This window comes from Macaca fascicularis, chromosome 1 (assembly GCF_037993035.2).
Source record: "Macaca fascicularis isolate 582-1 chromosome 1, T2T-MFA8v1.1".
NCBI classification, from domain to species: Eukaryota; Metazoa; Chordata; class Mammalia; order Primates; family Cercopithecidae; genus Macaca; species Macaca fascicularis.
In genome coordinates this window covers 157,424,194-157,444,863 of record NC_088375.1, presented here as the reverse complement: position 1 = coordinate 157,444,863, position 20,670 = coordinate 157,424,194, and the positions used below count along the sequence as shown (strand labels likewise).

General features: G+C 35.7%; 1 protein-coding gene across 4 annotated transcripts in view; it reads right to left on the bottom strand.

The window, feature by feature from the left end:
• Positions 1–20,657, bottom strand: part of PIGK (phosphatidylinositol glycan anchor biosynthesis class K) — a 114,298-nt gene extending 93,641 nt beyond the window's left edge. The window contains exons 1-4 of one of the 4 annotated variants that reach the window (XM_074003486.1): positions 20,537–20,657; positions 19,487–19,532; positions 11,880–11,933; positions 7,786–7,877 (exon numbers count right to left, since the gene is read on the bottom strand). Coding sequence is in view for 1 of the 4 variants with exons in the window: in XM_005542982.4 (XP_005543039.2) it covers positions 7,786–7,877; positions 11,880–11,933; positions 20,537–20,629 (239 nt within the window). In the remaining 3 variants the exon portion in view is untranslated. Of the gene's footprint in view, positions 1–7,785; positions 7,878–11,879; positions 11,934–19,486; positions 19,533–20,153 lie in introns of all 4 variants that reach the window. The other 3 variants (XM_074003494.1, XM_005542982.4, XM_074003493.1) reach the window with 3 other exon arrangements.
• Between the last annotated feature and the right edge of the window lie 13 nt (positions 20,658–20,670).

Sequence of the window (20,670 nt, the reverse complement as noted above, 5' to 3'; positions counted from 1 at the left end):
AGGAGAACAAAGCTGGGAATTACAGCTGGGCCAGCCAACCAAAAATATTCACCCCTTTTAAGTATTGTTTCCCCTCTAAGCATTGTTACAGATGAAAAAACTCAGGCCAACATAGATTAATTTTTCCAAGATCAAAAAATGAATAGTGACATTCTCAGGCTATTTCCAGGTTTATTGAAGGCCTGGTGATACAGGAAGAAGCAAGACATGTAAACATGAACCTCAGGCACAGTGAAGAATTGTCTTATGTAACAATAGGTAGAATTTTAAGTGACAAAGCAGTTGTTCTACAGACTATTCTGAATTCCTCCGGCCTGTCTGATTTCTTACTCTCTGCAGGCTGTGCCAACTGCTAAACTTCACAATCACCACAGTGAGAAACAAGGGAAGTAGAAAGGCACTGCAGCCACTCATATTCTCATCACATATATGCTCTGTATTACTTCTGTATTCCTTTGAAAGGAAGAAAACTCATTGAAGATTTTATAGCTATCAAAAATAAAAATTTCTAGTCAATTATTAGAATTAATAGGAGTTTAGCAAGTTGCTAGAACAATATATAAAAATCAACTGCATACACAGCAACAGAAGTTAGAAAATGTATTTTTGGAAAGGTACCATTTACAATAATAACAAAAAATAAGGTAACTTTTAAAATGCTACCAAAGATGTTTATGCAGAAAAATAAAAAAATATAACTTGAATGCTATTAAACCCATAATTAAATAGATAAACTTTATTCATAAATTGAAAGACCTAATATCAAAAAGAAGCCCCTTCTCTCTAAATTAATCTATAAACTCACTGCAGTGCCAATGAGAATCGTAACAGGGATTAAGAACTTGACAAAACAATTCCAAAATTAATATGGAAGAACAAGACCTAAGAACAGGCAAGACCATTCTAAAAAAGAATGAAGTCAAGGAAATCAACTTAACAGATACAAAGACAGTGACAGTAGTACATTGTGCTATTGTTGAAGGAATAAGCATCTTTCTCTTCAGTATCAAAATCTTTCTCTCTATTTACAAATCGATAAAGAAATTTCCCCTATGCTTCATAAACCCCATTCATGGTCTTGTTAGACTTGCAAATTGGTCCTACGTATGATCTAAACATAAGAGTATCAAGGTAGTGGCCAAACTTCTCCTTTTACCTTGTCACTGTTCTCAGAACACATTTCAGCTTCCTAACTATTCTAAATGTTTCTCTATTCAAGATATTATACACTTCTCCACAAGGAACACCATGTAGAGCAGCAGATCAGCTGCCAATATGCGAATAAAATGACAGATTGTTCAGAATACATAAGCATCCTTATTCAAACACTATTATTTATATTTTCAAGAAGTATTTTAGAAAAAACTGTTGAGGCTGGGCGCGGTGGCTCAAGCCTGTAATCCCAGCACTTTGGGAGGCCGAGACGGGCAGATCACGAGGTCGGGAGATCGAGACCATCCTGGCTAACCTGGTGAAACCCCGTCTCTACTAAAAAACAAAAAAAAAAAAACTAGCCGGGCGTGGTGGCGGGCGCCTGTAGTCCCAGCTACTCGGGAGGCTGAGGCAAGAAAATGGCATAAACCCGGGAGGCGGAGCTTGCAGTGAGCTGAGATCCGGCCACTGCACTCCAGCCATGGCACAGAGCGAGACTCTGTTTCAAAAAAAAAAAAAAGAAAAAGAAAAAACTGTTGAGAAGTGACAGGAGACAAGAGGAGAACATTCAAAGGCATGAGTTAAAATTATCTTCACAATAACTATGAATGTACATTGCAAATTATTTATAAAACTTATTACAGGACTGAAAAATCCTTTTGTTCATAAAAAACAAGACAAAATCATCACATATGTTTATCAATATATTAAAATAACATAAAATAGTAATATAATAAATGTAAAATATATATATTTAGAAATTTTAATAAATTGTAATGGCTTAAAAATAAAATCAGTGACCTCCCTAGACAGAGAAATCTATGAAGTTCTACACACAGGGAAACAAAGGAACAAAAGATATTTAGATAAAAAAGACCACAAGGTATTCTAGATGTTCTAGGTTCTACAGCATTTACTTATATCACAGCTATCTTCTCCCCAAGAATTACAACAGTTAATATTCATGTAACATTTACAATTAGAAAATTATTTTAATATACATTATCTCATTTTATTCTTATGGCACTATACAGATTGGTATAATTATGTGCACTCATTCATCACTGAAATACCTTATTAAATGCTAAGTGTGCTAAATCACCAAAACTACAAATGAAAGTAACCATGTAGTAGTTGTCACAATGAATCAGCAAACGAAAATACTGAGCTGGAATTAATAAAGTAGTAGTTAAGGCCTGAAGGTTGGATGAAAATTTTGGATTTGTTAGAAAGGCAACACAGTTACCACAGGTTCTTAATTGTGGGAGTGAAAAGATGAAAGCAGTGTCTGAGAAATAATTCTAACAGTTATGTGTAGGATGAGTTGGAGGGGGAAAGGGACCAGAAGCAGGGAATAAACAGCTAAAAAGGGGTGAAAGTATAGAAGCATGTACCATAGCTACAATGTATATTGAAGTACATGAATACTGAAGAAGCATGAAGTACAAGAAGCATGAAATAATAAAGTCTTAGACAAAAGTAAAAATAAAAATATGAAAAAAGTAAGAAAATGATAAAATCAGAGAGGCATTTCTTATATTTATTTAATATTAACTATTTTCACACACCCCCTAGTCCCACATTCAACATATATACATTTTAGAATTTAATAAGGTATTTAATAAGTATGCATAATAATACTAATATCTATAGATTGTCATAAGAATAAAATGAAACAATGTATATTATATACATTTTGAAATTTAATAAGGTATTTAATGAGTGTGCATAATTGTACTAATATCTATAGATTGTCATAAAAATAAAATCAGACAATGTATATTAAAAGAATTCATTAGTTATAAATGTTACATAAATATTAATTGTTGTAATTTCTTGGGGAGAAGACAGCTGTGCTAAAATAGTAATGCTCTGGCCATTAAGTCAGAAGACCTGAATTCAAATTGTGGTCCTATTTTTATTAATATTTAATTGACCTTAGACAAGTCATTTAACCACTGTGAGCAACCACTTTTAGTATGTAAAATGGGAAAAAGCAATCTCTCATAAAGGTCTCTAGGAATAAAATAATTCATTATAAAATTCCTAACACAGTCTCTGAATTATGATGGATAGTGAATGTGTGTTACAGGAGAGGAAGAAGAATCCATATTGGCTGCTGTTACTGAATAGAAAGCCACAAGCATTTTTAAAGAAACATTTTAAGGAATTACCATACAGTAAGATTGCTAAACAGCTTATTAACGCTCCACTTCAGACAATGCCCTCTTACTTATAAGGCCAAATCCACAGCAGCATAAAGAGCAATAGTCAAAAGCTATACGATCAACATGATTTAAAAAACAACAATAACAACAATTAGTGACTTTTTCTACTTACAGAAACATTACCAGAATTTACATAACTGACCAAATAGCTCCTACTTCTAATTCTAATACCTATTAACTGGGAAAGAAGTTAAAAGGGACAAAAGACAAAAAGGAAACAAATGCATCCTGAAGGAACTTAAATGGTAATATGTAAGGTTGAGGGTGACTTGTTTTGGGCAAGTAGTGCCCTGGTAAGATTGCCCCAGCCATAGATCCCTCAAGAATAAGTTAGAAGATAGTTCATAAAAATCAACTATAGCCAGGCACAATGGCTCACGCCTGTAATCCCAATAGTTTGAGAGGCCAAGGTGGGTGGATCACTCGAGGCCAGGAGTGTGAGACCAGCCTGGCCAACATGGGGAAACCCCGTCTCTATTAAAAATACAAAAACACACCTGTAATCCCAGCTACTCAGGAGGCTGAGGCACAAGAATCCTTTGAACCTGGGAGGCGGAAGCTTCAATGAGCCAAGATTGCTCCACTACACTCCAGCCTGGGCTACAGAGCAAGGCTCTGTCTCAAAGATAAAACACAAGAAAAAAAAATCCACTATAGCTGGGCACAGTGGCTCATGCTTGTAATCCCAGCACTTTGGGAGGCCAAGGTGGGAGGATCACTTGAGTTCAGGAGTTCAAGAACAGCCTGGGCAACATTGTGAGATACCAACTCTACAAAAAAATTTAAAAATTAACCAGGCATGCTGGTGCGCACCTGTAGTTCCAGCTACTTGGGAGGCTGAGACGGGAAGATCACTTGAGCCCAGGAGGTTGAGGCTGCAGTGAGCAGTGTTTACATCACTGTACCCCACCTGGGCAATGGAGTGAGACACACACACACACACAAAAATACCTGACTAAAAAAACCTGACTATACAGCACTGTTAGCTCTGTGGGGGTTGAGATACAAGATTAAGAGAATATAAGTAAATGGTATTCATAAAAGTTTCCTTTCTCATCTAGACTAATGAAGTTCTACTTAGCTACAGGTCTTTATCACACTATTCATTCACTCATTTACTGCAACAATATACCAAAGAACGCACTGTGAGAAATACATAGTATAACACCCAGCCTTGAAGACATAAGATCAACACATGTAACAAAGTGCCAAAAGAGAGGTACGAATACAGCATTTATGCAAGAAAGACCAAGAAAGCTTCAGGGAATTCATGGATTGAATCTGGACGTCAGAAAACTAGAGGGGAAGGAGAAAGGAAAGAACTGTAGGTGAGTGACCAGTGCAAGGTAATGAAGGACAATACAGTGACTAGGAAGAAAATGGCTGGAGCATAAGAGATAGAAACTAAAAAGATCAGAATGTCAGATTTGGAATCAGACTGCAAAAAGTCTTGAGTACCAGAATAAGGGATTTGAACTTTTTTCTAAATACTCTAAAAAGCTTTGAGTAAGGGGAAATAAAGAATAAAAGCTTTAAATTAGGAAGATTAATCTCACATACGATTGAAATACAGAATAAGAAAAAAATAGTGTTAGATGGACTCAGAAAAGCTATTGGATTTTATAGAAACAATGCATCAGACAGAGATCACTACATGAACTCACATCCATCCAACCTGTAGTAGAGCTAAATGGTATTTAAAAAAAAAATTATATAGACATTTTACTCTGTGACCTAAATCTCATGCACTGAGCCAAAAGAGAGTGACAGAGACAGATCATGTCTATCAACCTAATACTAAATGCATTTATTCCCTAGAATAAACATAAGATGGGAGCTATGATTCTACATTCCCTAAGTTGGCCTCAATTCCCATGCGCTTTGCACAGCATGCGGAACACAATTCCAGGTTAAAGATATGTGTATTTTTTCATAAACATGGCCCTAATCATAAGTAAACCACTTTAGCCAGTGTGCAAACGAAGAAAATAGTAATAGCACTGGAGGAAAAACTAGCTGTGGTAGACCTGATGAAAGAAAATACTAAACTGTAATTTATGTGCTATTTGAGAATCTTTCAGGAGTAATTGTGGCTCAATGTTTGCTTCACATACTAACCTTAGAACCTAAACCCTACTTAATGCCTTTTCTTCATCTTAATCATACTAAACATACTGAAGTTAGCTAAACAGGGATTTAGTACAAAACAATTATTTGAGGGCAGAAATTTATCTAAAAATAATGAAACATTTTAAGAAGTTAAAACCAGGCAAATAAAAACAGAATCTCCATAAGGTTGGAGAAAAAGTGTGGGCACAAAGTACAAAAACCTCACCTGCATGGAACTTAGATAAGAAACTGGTCATACTCGAGCTAGAGAGCACTTACAAGGGTCTTATGAGTGTATCTTTGTATTTTCTCCCAGAACCATTAATAACCCTTTTCCCTGAGTCAATATTTTGAAATATTACAAAATTCTGGCAACCTATTTATTAAAATGTCTTTAATATCACACTAACATTTTCTAACACTAGACTAACACAATTTAGGGGATATAAGTATTTTTACTTTTAAAATACAAACTGTGCTTGCTTTGTACAACTGATAAAATATTTCCAAATCATATATTTATTTACCCAACAGAAGCTGAGCAGAATCTTTTCTATTGATTTCTATTTATTAAATAACAAATGGCTTAAATCACCAACTGTTTAAATCCTTAATTACCCCACAACAAAGACTTCATAAACACAACTATAGATAAGCAATCATTTGAAAGAGAAATAAGCTTTTAAATAACATTCTTCAGAAACCTAAGGACAAACCCATTAAACATAATGTACAAAATACATCCTGTTGCTATTGTCTATTCCTAAAAACTCCCTCCAAATCTAACTTAAATCATTTAAACGTATCTTAATGATTGACTCATAGAATAAAGATTAATTTACCAAAAAAAAAAAACCTATTGCCAAGCCATGCGTAGTGATTCTCTAGAAGAGTATATCCAGCATAGACGCAAGAGCAGTTAAAGACCAAAAGGTAACTACATAGGCCTATTTGAGAAAAACCAATTGACAAATGACAAGAATTCTATCTATACACTTGATATAACAAATCAATCTCCTTCTCAGACTTAATGTAATTTTAAAATAGTAATATTATCTAGTTGCCATGATTTCCAGATGAAATATGGAAATTATAGTTTTGTCAGTTACTCAGACTGAAATGATCTATTGACAAAGACTGTAATATAACTTTGTTTCCTGAGTCATTCACTGCTTCCTTTCTGTTTCTGCAGCACTTTATGCATATCTCTATTTGTTTTTACTGAAAGTGCTGAATCCTGAAAGAAGGAACTATTATTACCATGTAACAAATGAGAAACAAGCTTAGTATGGTAAAGTGACTTTAAGAAAATTCATCACTAAAGCCAGATTTCAAAGTCATATCTAACTATATAGCTCTTTCCACACTGACTCACTGGTACTAAATAAATCAAACCTAAATAACTGAATTGACTGCAGTTTCTTGCTATAGCTGCTCTGGTAGTAGGAAAAATAAACCTATCATGGACAAAACAATGTAGAAGACATGCTCTGAGTGAAGGTGTGGGTATATTGCCTATTACCTGAACTCCATGCCCTACAAGTAGGAAAATTCCCACTTTATGAGTCTTCATATAAGGCAAAGCCCACCTTCCTATATAGAGGCTAACAATGCCATATACTAGCTCTTCCAGTCACCCTGCAGCACAGACATGGGTGCTGAACCTGGACTTTACCAATACAACATTTCCACCAAGACCACTATAAGACAGACAGTAAGAAGTTGGAACAGCAAAATTCGAATTTTGGCAGCAGGAGGCAATAGCAACATTAAGTGTAGCAGCTATGCAGTGGCTGAGTCTAGGCTTCAGCAATTTGCAGCTCCATTATTGTCACCAGACTGTTTTAAGTTATGATTTTTAGCTATGCCTCTTCTGATATCTAGGCTTCCTTGTTCCTGGCTATTAAAGGATACAACCTTCTCACTAATTTGGCAAGGTAAACAATATGCTTTCAATGAATCCCTTTTCTGCTTGAATCAATCAGAATTGCCCTCCGTTATCTGCAATTAGAAACCCTGACTGAGTCATTTACTAATTAAATACATTACACTAAATAATTATATTTTATCCAATCTTTTTACCTTAGCATTTGTTCTTTTATACAATTTGTCATTATGGTCGTAAGTAACATCTAATTTATACTTGGTAGTATGTTCTAACGACAACAACAAAAAAACTTCAAATCAGATTTTTTTTTACCTTTTTCAAAAGTAACACAAAATACAAATATAATAACAATTACCTAAGGGTTATTTTCACTGAAGTTCAAAGTTAAGCTTTATTGAGGATTCTTACCTGTCAGGAATACCTAGCCTCTTGACACTTCTATAAACGGAAAGAGTATTTGCAACATGTCGATAATTAAACCAGAATCGGGACGTACACACCTAAAGTATTAAAATAAATAAATTAAAACAATTTTTATGCATCAAAGCTAACCATGGAGCTGCAGAGTATTTTTCTTTAAGTAGGATACAGAGATCTCTAAAGAAAGAGGATGCCATAATTCAGGCTTTAAAACAGCAAACATAAAGAATTGTCGGTAAAGGCCAGGCACAGTGGCTCACACCTGTAATACCAACACTTTGGGAAGCCAAGGTGGGCGGATCACTTGGGCCCACAGGAGTTTGAAACCAGCCTGGCCAACATGGCAAAACTCCACCTCCACTAAAAATACAAAAATTACCCGGGTGTGGTGGCGTGCACCTTTGTTCTAGCTACTTGCGAGGCTGAGGCATGAGAATCGCTTGAACCTGGGAGGTGGAGGTTGCAGTGAGCAGAGATGGCACCACTGCACTCCAGCCTTGGTGACAGAGCAAGACTCTGTCTCAAAAAAAGAAAAAAAAAAAAGAAAAAAAAGAATTTTCAGTAAAACTAATCTCTCCAAAGAGAAGTCTTTCATAACTGGTATTAGATTTTAAAAGACCACTCAGCTTAAGAGAAAGCATATCTTTGGGAAATTTAATCAAATACTGAACCAACTTAGTTATCACAATTTCTGTGACTCAATAGCATTTCTATTTCTAAAAAGTTAAATTATTTAGAATCAAAGACAATACCCATAATTTATTTACAGAATAGAAAATCAGGCCGGGCGCGGTGGCTCAAGCCTGTAATCCCAGCACTTTGGGAGGCCGAGGCGGGCGGATCACAAGGTCAGGAGATCGAGACCACAGTGAAACCCCGTCTCTACTAAAAAATACAAAAAATTAGCCGGGCGCGGTGGCGGGCGCCTGTAGTCCCAGCTACTCAGGAGGCTGAGGCAGGAGAATGGCGGGAACCCGGGAGGCGGAGCTTGCAGTGAGCCGAGATCGCGCCACTGCACTCCAGCCTGGGCAACAGCGTGAGACTCCGTCTCAAAAAAAAAAAAAAAAAAAAAAAAAAAAAAAAAAAAAAAAGAATAGAAAATCAGCTACATAGGGTTATACAATATTTGTTTCATTCCAGATTGCTTCCTTCGTTGTGAGAAATGTAGGACACAGGATAAAACATAACATATAAAACAGTTATAAATGCATATAAGAGAGTGCATTATAAAGAAGCTATTAAACTAAAGAGAAAATTAGAAACAATCCAACCAAGTTTTATAGTTTAAAAAAATTCCTAAGAATTATATTAAAGGTGCTGGGAAAATGTAATTCCATGCCTCAAAAGTTAGTGTTGCTGAGAACCCATTCTAAGGTAGGTAAATATAGATCAGGGTCACTTGGTAATACATCTACCAAGCACAATCCTGGTTTCTATCACATGCCTGTGCCTTTAGTAGGTATAATGACAATTTTGAGAATAGCGTAAGTGTTCTTGCCCCTGCCAAATAGAAAGGAATTACATGGTTTTTTAAATTAAATTTTCAATTTAGAATCCAATCAGGAAAAGACTAAATTTTTGACTACATAAAAATGTAAAATTCCATATGTCAAAAATATAAAATTCTGGCTGGACACAGTAGCTCACACCTATAATCCTAGCAGTCTGGGAGGCCAGGGTGGAAGGATCACTTGAGGTTAGAAGTTAAAGAACGGCCTGGGCAACACAACGAGTCCTCCATCTCTACAAAAAAATGTAAAATTTAGCAAGGAGTGGTGGTTTGTGGTTGTAGTTCTAACTACTTGGGAGGCTGACGTAGGAGGATCACTCGAGCCCAGGAGTTCAGGGCTACAGTGAGCTATGATCACACCACCGCACTCCAGCCTGGGAGGCAGCACAAGACCTCATCTCCAAAAACTCCCTTTTTAATTTTAAAAAATAAAGAATAATTTATTCAAGTTTCACTATACTAATATGTAAAATACTGGACAAAAAAAGAAAACTGCAGTTGTAATACAAAGGTCAGTAATGTTTTTTTTTCATCTTTTATTTTTTACTTGAATCCCAGGTTACTGAAATTGAAGAGAGATTTGGTTAGAGGATTCCCAGAGCAAGGAAGGCTTTCATGTGTGTGTCAGTATAAGCTAACAGTCTTTTAGTTCCAAAAGATAAGCCCTTTGGCAATTGCTGGTCTGCACATAGGCAGTTATCCCCTTTTGAACACTGAGGGGATCCTAGTCTCCTGTAGAGAAAGTTTATCCTGTCAAATTGGTAGATGATGGTCTGGCTCCTGATGGTTCTCCTTACTTTTAAGTAGGCATTGAAATCCTCTCTCCTTATCTTTAGCAGGCTTTCCTCAGTAACTTCAGAAAAATTTCTTGTGAAAGGTAGCATATATAAGAGATTTTTTCTTGAAGAACAAGAAAATGAGCCATGAACCCATGTTACACTGTCCTATTTAATCACAATGCTATTATATTTAAAACAAACAAGTATAGAATCTGTAATCACCCTATTTACTTCTAGGAACCTATGGATAATTCATTTATGTTTTTATCAAATGATTCTCAATAAATTTACAAAGCCTCAAACATTCATTTGGCGTCAATAGTTAATTATAGTCTTGCATGTTTATTCTGCACTTTAAGTTGAATTCCTCTACCCATCTCCTTTATATTCCCACTATATTCTTACCATTTATAATCCCCAGTTTTCTTCCTTTTCCAACATGCATTACTAGCTTTGAGATGCTGTACATTCTCTGCTCCCTTTTTCACAAAATCAGCTTCCTTTCCTGCCTCTTTGAACCTAATCTTCCAGTCCAACCCTTGTACATGTTTTTTCATTATGTCAAACATTATATTTCCTAATCCTATAAATGCCATTAAATGAAACTCCAGTAGTGAAACTATTATCCAAATATTTTCCAACCATAGGAAAAACAAATTTGATTATGTGAATTCTATTTGGGGAATTAAAACTACAAATTTATGAATCCAGAAAAATTAAAGATGGTAATTCACACTAAGGTTGGGCAAAAGGCAGAAGAAAAAAAAAAAGGCCAATAAGCAGGCCTTACTAAAAATTGAAACAATGCAAATTAAAACAAAATTTAATTTGTTGACCAGCAGTCAAAAAGTTAAGATAAAAATTAAGAATATATAGCTAACTTGGATTTAGAAAAGGAGCCACAGCCTTTCTGGAGGCAATCATGCTCCATGACTTCACATTCTTATACTTAGGAATTTATTCTAAAGAGAAAATCAGTCAAGTCACAGAGTTATGTGTATAAGACCATTCAACACAGTCCTATTTACAATAATGAAAAATTTAGACTCTAAATGCCCATAAACTGGAGGTTACAGTACATTCATAAAATGGAAGAAAATACAGCTTTTGGAAAAGATTATCTCCATACCTACTGGCAGGAAAAGATCCCTAAGATATGCTAAAGGGTTGCAAAATAGCAGGTATAATATGATCCTAATTATATAAAATCATATATCTATACATCTTTATGCTTATATATGAAGAGGGAAAGGGCTTGAACAATGCTCACCAAAATATTAACTCTGGGATGTGGGACTTGAAGCCATTTTCCCTGTCTTCTTTAATTGAGGTGAAATTCACATAACAAAATTAGTCTGCCTTCTTTAAACTTTTCTGTGTAATTTGAACTTCTACAGTGGTCATTTACTATTTTTAGAAGCAGAAAAAACAACTGAAAAATTTTTAAAAAACATAAGTAGAGAGTATCTATAAACTAATACTATAGATAAGAGATGCAATTAGTAGTTTCCAGCATTAAAATATTTCTACCTTTTATAAAATGCTTCCTTTAACAATAGCATTCCTAATTTATTCTTAAATTTATTTTCAGATCACCACTTGACAGAGGACAAAGAATATTACTAGAATATTATAGTTGATGTGGTCAATTTAAAATACAGCCAAATCAAAATAAAGAATTTCTGATATAAAATGTACAAAAATAAATTGTATTTTCAAAAATACGATTCGCACAAATTTCTCAGATACATATCTAATGTGAACAGAGAGGTATACTTTTACAGTATACTTACCAGAACAGCCCAGTTGTTTGTATGGCCACTTCTAAAGAATTGTTCTGCTTGATCCTAAATAAAGCAAAACAAATAGAAGAAAAAGCCACAATTTCTCAGAATAAAGACTGATAATGGACAGTTAAGACTCCTGTAGTTTTTATAGTTGTAATAACAATCATCTTACGTAAGTTTATGAAGATTCCAGTATTTGACATTATGGACTACATAAAGAATCAAAAGAGCTTACAGCTTAAGATACTGTAAGGGCAAATGTCCTGAACTGGAAATCTGGAGAAATGGGTTTCAGTCTTGGCTTAGACACCTATTAAACAGAGTAACCTTGATTAAGATACTTAACCTTCCTGAAGACTCAGTTTCCTCATGTGCAAAATGAAAGCAATGCCAATCCTACATCACAGCACTCTTTTAGAGAACTGTAAGATTTATGTGCAAGAGTTTCTGCTTTAAAATATTATTTAGCATTACTCAAATGAAAGTATATTATATAACTCATATCTTTCTATTTCCCATACCCTGAGAATTATTAAGAAAGTGAAATATATGCTCAATTAAGAATATACAATTTGCTTGTTCAACATTTAACAAGGCTATTATTTAAAACTGCAACTTCACCCCACCATTTTTCTTACTATGATTTATTTTTTCCACTGTGTTTATCATCTTCTTACATTATATATATAATTAACTTATTTATTATGTATATTATTAATCATCTATCTTTCCCCAAAACAATGTAAGCCTCAGTAGGGCAGGGGTTTTCATCAGTTATATTCAATGATGTATTCCAAGTAAGCTTGGCATATAGTAGGTTTTTAATAAATATTTTGTGAATGAATGAATCCATGGTCCAAATGCCTTTACTGTCGTTGAACAAATCCAGAGTCTCCTATGGAAAACTGAAATCACATGGTTCATAGGTTCAGAATATGGTAAGAAGGTATTACATAAAGGTTGTACTATAAAGTTATAACTTTCAAAATCTTCTTTTAGGCTGTACTCTGATAATTCCTCTATTAAAGTGATCACTCTCTACAGTGAGAAGGCAAAGTAAAAATGCATATGCCAGGAATTTAACCGAAAATTAATATTTCACTTTTAGTAATGCCATATAATTTTTATCCTCATGAATTGCTTGTGCAATATAATCTCCTTACATCCTCAACAAAAACAAAATTTTCACTCTTTGAACTTCTCACAGACATCTTTTTAATCCTTTAATCATTTAATAGTCATCTCAGTTGATTCTCTAAAATCTCTGCAATTATGTCAACTAATTCTTTAATATTGGTCACAATATTAAAAATTAAAGATCAGACAAATGTGCTACAACACCCATAAAGATTGCTGAGGTTTCTTTTTTCTTTTTTTTTTTCTGGGAGATATAATTGAAAGAGGGGCCTGATTGCTTTTAAACATTTTATCTCAAACACAGACAAGTCTTCTTCATATGCTTCTAATTTCCCATTCAGTCTTATAATTGTGAATGACTTATTTCATGTCTTCATTCTACACATAAGTTAATACGCTTCCTGTTAAAATTTCATTCAGTATCCATTCTTACTATGTTCTAGGGACTTTATCTGAACTCATCAATACAGCTGATTGAGTACATCCTCTAGCATTCTGCCAGGGACCATTTCACCAATCTATTAAAGTAAGAATTATATCTGCCATCTCAAGACCCTAAAATTTTCTAACACCACATCCTGACACCTAATGAATATATTTTGATTATATATTAAAATAATAGTGGATATAAGCCATACTGACCTCAGATCAGCTCCCAAACATTAATTACTAGACCTGTCAGAATGCCTAGGTTCAAATCTGGGCTCTATTACTTACTAGGTGTATAAACAGGAAAGTTCCTTAACTTTTCTGTGCCTCCAAATCTCCATCTATTAAACAGTAATAATATTATCTGATGCAGAGAATGTAGGAATAGTGACTGGAACATACCAATAGCCTGAAAAACATTAACAGCTTTAATTTTGAGCTAACAAGAAAATTTCAGGGAGAATAAATTTAAACTTCCACTTGTACACACATCTGTACCTGTGTGCACAAGTGCACACACCAAGTGTAAAGACCCAAGTATTATATATGCTGCCTACAAGAAACTCACTTCACCTATAAACATGCATAGACAAAGTGAATGAATGAAAAAGGACATTCCACACAAATGGAAAACAAAAGGGAGCAGGAGTAGCTGTACTTAGATCAGATAAAACAGACTTTAGGTCAAAAACTATAAAAAAGAGACAAAGGTCAATACAATGATAAAGGAATCGATTCAGCAAGAGAGCATACAATTTTAAATATGTATGCACCCAACACTGTAGCACCCAGATGTATAAAGCAAATATTATTAGATCTAAAGTGAGAGAAGAGATCACAATACAATACTAGGTGGGACTTCAGCACTCCATTCTCCATTGGACAGATCATCTGGACAGAAAATCAACAAAGAAACACTGAATTTATTTTATTTTTGAGATGGAGTCTCACTCTGTCACCCAGGCTGGAGTGCAGTAGCGCAATCTTGCCTCACAGCAACTTCCACCTCCTAAATTCAAATGATTCTCCTGCCTCAGCCTCCCGAGGAGCTGGGACTACAGGTGTGCATCACCACACCCGGCTAATTTTTGTATTTTTGGTAGAGACAGGGTTTCACCATGTTGGCCAGGCTGGTCTCAAACTCCTGACCTCAAGTGATCTGCCCACCTCAGCCTCCCAAAGTGCTGGGATTACAGGCAAACAGAACTAACAGACATTTATAGAACATTTCTTCCAACAATGGCAGATTACACATTCTTCTCATTAGCACGTGGAACATTTCTCCAGGATAGACTGACCACATGGTAGGCCGCAAAACAAGCCTCAGTGAATTTTAGAAATCAAAATTATATCAAAAATATCTTCTGACTACAATAGAAAAGCACTAGAAATCAAAATACACAACAAATTTTAGAAGATGTTCAAATATATGGAAATTAAACAACATGCTCCTGAACAACCAATGGGTCAAGGAGGAAATTTAATAAGGAAATTAAAAATTTCCTTTAATATATGAAAATAGAAACACAACACACCAAAACCTAAGAGATATGGCAAAACAGTACTAAAAGGTAGGTTTATTGCAATAATCGCCCACATCAAAAAGTACAAAGATTTAACCTAATAACACATCTCAAGTTACTAGAGAAGAACAGACCAAACACAAAATAAGAAAAGAAATAATACAGATCAGAGCAGAAATAAACAAAAGAGATCTGAAAAATACAAAAGAAGTCAATGAAGCAAAAAGCTGGCTTTTTAAAAAAACAATATCAACAAACCTTTAGCCAAACTAAGAAAAAAAGAGAGAAGACCCAAATAAATATATTCAGAAACAAAAAAGGAGATATTACAAATGGGTAGTACAAAGAATCACTAGAGACTGAAGTACAAAGAATCACTAGAGACTATTATAAACAACTATACACAATACATTGGAAAACCCAGAAGAAATGGATAAATTCCTGAACACATACAAGCTACCAAGACTGAACCAGGAAGAAAGAGAAACCTGAACGGACTGAGACTAAGTAACGAGCTTGAAGCAGTAATAGAAATCCCTCAACGAAGAAAAGCCCAGAACGGGATGGTTTCACTGCCGAATTCTACCAAACTTTTAAAAAACTAACACCAATTCTTCTCAAACTATCCCAAAAAAATTAAAGAAGTAATTCTTCCCAATTCGTTTTATGAGGCCAGCATTACCCTGATAACAAAACCAGAAAACAAGCATACAATAAAAAAAGGAAACTACAGGCCAATACCTGTGATGAACATAGATGCGAAAATCTTCAACAAAATACAGTCAAACTGAATCCAACAGCACAACAAAAACATAATATACCACGATCGAGTAGTATTAATTGCAGATCAATAAACATGATGTATCACATCAACAAAACGAAGGACAAAAAACATATGACTGTCTCAGTAGACACAGAAAGAGCATTTGATGAAATTCAACATCCCCTCACAATAAAAACTCTCAACAAAGTGGATATAGAAGGAACACACCTAAACACAAAAAGGCCATCTATCAGCCAATACCACACTGAACAGGGAAAAGTTGAAATCTTTCCCTGTAAGAACTAGAACAAGACAAGGATACCCACTCTCATCACTCTTATTCAACATATCGCTGGAAGTTCTAGCCAGAGCAACTAAACAAGAGACAGAAATAAAAGACATCCCAATTGAAAAGGAGGAAGTCAAACTGTCCTTGTTTGCAAACAACATGATCTTATATATAGAAAAACCTAAACACTCCACAAAAGAATCTCTTAGAACTGATAGACTAATTCAGTAAATTTGCAGGATACAAAATCAACAGACAAAAATCAGTGGCGTTTCTATATACCAATAATGAACTAGTTGAAGAAAAATCAGGAAGGCGCCGGGCGCGGTGGCTCAAGCCTGTAATTCCAGCACTTTGGGAGGCCGAGACGGGCGGATCACGAGGTCAGGAGATCGAGACCATCCTGGCTAATATGGTGAAACCCCGTCTCTACTAAAAATACAAAAAACTAGCCGGGCGAGGTGGTGGGCGCCTGTAGTCCCAGCTACTCGGGAGGCTGAGGCAGGAGAATGGCGTAAACCCGGGAGGCGGAGCTTGCAGTGAGCTGAGATCCGGCCACTGCACTCCAGCCTGGGCGACAAAGCGAGACTCCGTCTCAAAAAAAAAAAAAAAAAATCAGGAAGGCAATCCCATTTACAATAACTACAGAAAAATTAAACACCTAGGAATAAATTTAACCAAGAAGTGAAAAATCTCTACAATGAAATCTACAACATATTGATGAGAGAAAATGAAGAGAACACAAAAAGATGAAAATGCTTCCATGCTCATGAATTGGAAGAATAAATATTGTATTGTTAAAATGATCATATCACCTAAAGTGATCTACAGTTCAATGCAATCTCTATCAAAATACCAATGATATTCTTCACAGAAATAGAAAAGCAATCCTGAAATATTTGCAAACTATTCATCCAATAAGGGATTAACATCCAAAATATGCAAGGAACTCAAACCTATGTTAACAGCAAAAAATAATAACAATAATAATAATCCAATTAAAAATAAGCAAAGGATCTGAATAGATATTTCTCAAAAGACATACAAATGGCCCACAAGTATATGAAAAAATGCTCAATATCACTAATCACCAAGGAAATGCAAACCAAAACCACGATGAGATATCATCTTAGGGGCTATCATCAAAAAGACACAAAATAACAAATGCTAGTTATGATGTAGACAAAAAGGAATTCTTATACACTGCTGGTGGGAATGTAAATTAGTACAGCCACTATGGTGAACAGTATGGAGGCTCCTCAAAACAATAAAAATAGAACTACCATATGATCCAGCAATTCCACTACTGGGCATATATTCAAAGGAAAGGAAACCAGTAGGCCAGAGATATCTACACTCCATATTTATTAAAACACTATTCACAATAGCCAAGATATAGCATCAACCTGAGTATCTATCAATAGACGAATGGATAAAGCAAACGTATGTGTGTGTGTGCGCGCACACGCGTGCACTCGTGTATATATAAAATGGAATATTATCCATCCATAAAAAGAATAAAATCTTATCATAAATAGGTACATGGATGAGCCTGGAGGAAATTACATTAAGTGAAATAAGTCAGGCACAGAAATTTAAATTTTTAAATTTCCGTATCACCCAGATATGGAAAATTTTAAAAACTTGATCTCATGGAAATAGAGAATAGTGGTTAAATCATGTCAGTTAAATTACTGACATGATAAATATAGAATAATAACCTGAACAAAAAGAGTGTGTACGGCATGTCTGTGTGTGTGTGTGTGTGTGTGTGTGTGTGTGTGTATTTTTCCACCTCTAAACTCAACAGCTGCCTGGATGTTAAAGAAAGCAATGCGCTACAGTGGTTAAGCATTGATTTGGGAATTCAAAGACCTAAGCTAAAATGCAGGTCCTATCTCGCAACTGGCTGTGAAATTGGGGTAAGTCATTTAGCTCTTTAGACTTGACTATCCTCATGTCTCTAATGTGCCTTCCACCCCCAAAGTTCTTACTTCTTTCAGACCTTAGTGAAAAAATTTAGATGGCAAAACTTTTTTGTGGTTGTCTAGACAATACAGTCATTATAAAGTTATTCATTCTACATACAGTAAATGGAGCACCTATTATGTGCCACATAAGTCAGGCACAGAAATTTAAATTTTTTAATTTCCGTATCACCCAGATATCAAGAGTACCATTAATATATAGTGATACAAAAATCACTTAAAAACATGCTGCTTTCTCTCAAGAATTAAGAGTTCAATAAAGAGGAGCATGCAAACACTTACACTACAATGTGACATTCATTAATTCATCACACTCATTGGGTAACATGCCAGTCACTGCCCTGAGTGCTCCAAATACAATGCTGGGCAAAAATAGCCATAGTACTGCCTTCAAATAGGTTACTATCTATCTGGATATTGGATATTGGATAGATATACATTTAACAGATAAGGAAAGACATACAATATAAGAAGAGTACAACGGAGGGACCTGACCTGGTCAGCAAAGTTTTCCTAAAGAAGTGACTGTTGGGTTAAAATCCAAAAGATGAAGAAAAGAGGAAACACAATTCCAGACAGAGGGGAGACAGCTCTAATGTGAGAAGAAGCTTAAAGGTTTTGAGAAACTAAAAGAAAACCTAACTAGAAGTTTGAAAGAGAAAGAGAAAAAATTGGAAGTGTAGTCAGGGCCCAAAAAATATGCAGGGTTTTGTTTGTGGGTCATGGTGAAGAATTTAGAGCAACATTAAGGTGATCTTTTGAGCAACATTAAGGTGCCTGGGTGACATGATCGGAATTGCATTTTTAAAAGTTACTCTGCTTCAATTTAGAGAACAGATTGAAAGGAAAAAACAATGACTCAAACAAAAACATTTAGGGAACTGTTGCTCCTATATCTAAGTGAGAGATGATGGAATAATAGTACAAAGTATACAAGGGTTATAGTAAATGAGTGCTGTATCAAGTGTACGAATTACAAAAGTAAAGGCAAAGGTAAGAGATACGGAAAGTTTCTACAGAGGTTATGACTTCACTGTATCCTAGCAAATGAACAGAGGAAACAGGATGTATAAAATATCATAATGTGAAAAAGCACAGCAATTATGTAACTACAAAAAACAGTAATAGTATCCAAGATGAAGCAGTCAAAATCAGAATAAAGGAAATAGAACTTCTATTTACTCATATTTATGTTCTCTAAAAAATATGCTATATAAATATCGAATATATAAATTAACAGTAATTCATAAATATATACAAAGTTCATGCTCAATATCTTTTTTTTAACTGATAGGGTGTGTATTCAAAAAGTTTGGAGTCCACTGGTCTAAACTCAAGGTGCCCAGGTGGTGGGGAGAAGAGGTTCCAAAACGGAACACTGGAAAAGTAGGCAAGAACCAGGTCATAACGTTTAGACTTTATTCTGTATGCAACGGAGAAATATTTAAAAGACTTCATCAGAAGAATAACCTTATCAGACTTACATTTCGTGGAGACGAATCTAGCACTAAAGTGAGGGAGTATGGAGGCCTATGGAAAACAAGATAAAGTAATCGCAAGAGTTTAGACAAGAAGTGATCACAGCCTGAATTAAGTCAGTGGAACTGGAGAGGTGAGGGCAATTTTAAGAATTCAGATCATAGAATTTAGTGATAATTAAAATATGGGATAAAGAGATTAAGACTCTCAGGTTTCTAGCTTAGGAGCAGCATATCTGGGTGGAGAAACGAAGGAGAAAAGAGGTGCTTAGTTTTTCAGTGTCTTCTTAAGAGTAGGTAGGCTAAGCAGAAGACAAAACTTTGGACACAGATTTTCAAATGTCTCCTGACTATCCCGGCTTCTTAGTCAGCTGGATATGCAGGCCTGAAAAAGATACCAGACATCTAGATTGTAGACCTGGACTGAGGAATCATAAGACTACGGTGGATAGTAAAAGCATTATAGAGCACCAGAATGTCTTGTGTCCACGTTTAAAAATGGGACGCTGGGAGAGCCCATGATAAAACTGAGCACCCGTTTTCTCCTCCATTTCTTAACCCAGACATGTTGCTCCTAAGCCAGAAACTTGAGAATCTTAATAAACACTTCTCTTTATCCCATGTTCTAATTATCACTAAATTCTACGATCTGAATTCTTAAAATTGCTCTCACCTCTCCAGTTCCGTCTGATTCCTATCAAAACAGAGGGCTGCAGTTGCGTAGCAGGAAAGTAGTTGCTGCACACTGACATTTCACCAGCCTCTTGCTCATATTTCACCTGCTAAGAACTGCACACATGTAGGAGCAAAGATCAGGTCCTCCTCTGTCTCCAAGCGTTTGATTCTTTTAATTCATCCTTTTAAAACGCTGAAACAGACCAACACTGTCCCAACCCGTGCCCAGTGACACCCTCCTCAAACCCAGCCAGGGTCAGGGGCTGATTGACTCCAGGAGGCTTCCCTCAGCTGCTGTGTATCGGACATCTGCTGGAGAGCGCACAGTCACGACACAGCCGGCCTCCCGGGGCTCTGTGGTCAAATAAGCCTGACTCCTACCTCGATATGCCTAGCGGCCACGCTGCCGAAAAACAAGAGCAACACCGCTACCAAGGCAGCCGCAGGCCGGCTGAGAGAGTAGGTGACGGCCATGTTTGCCGGCTTCAGACTTCCCGCACCTGAAGGGGCGGAGG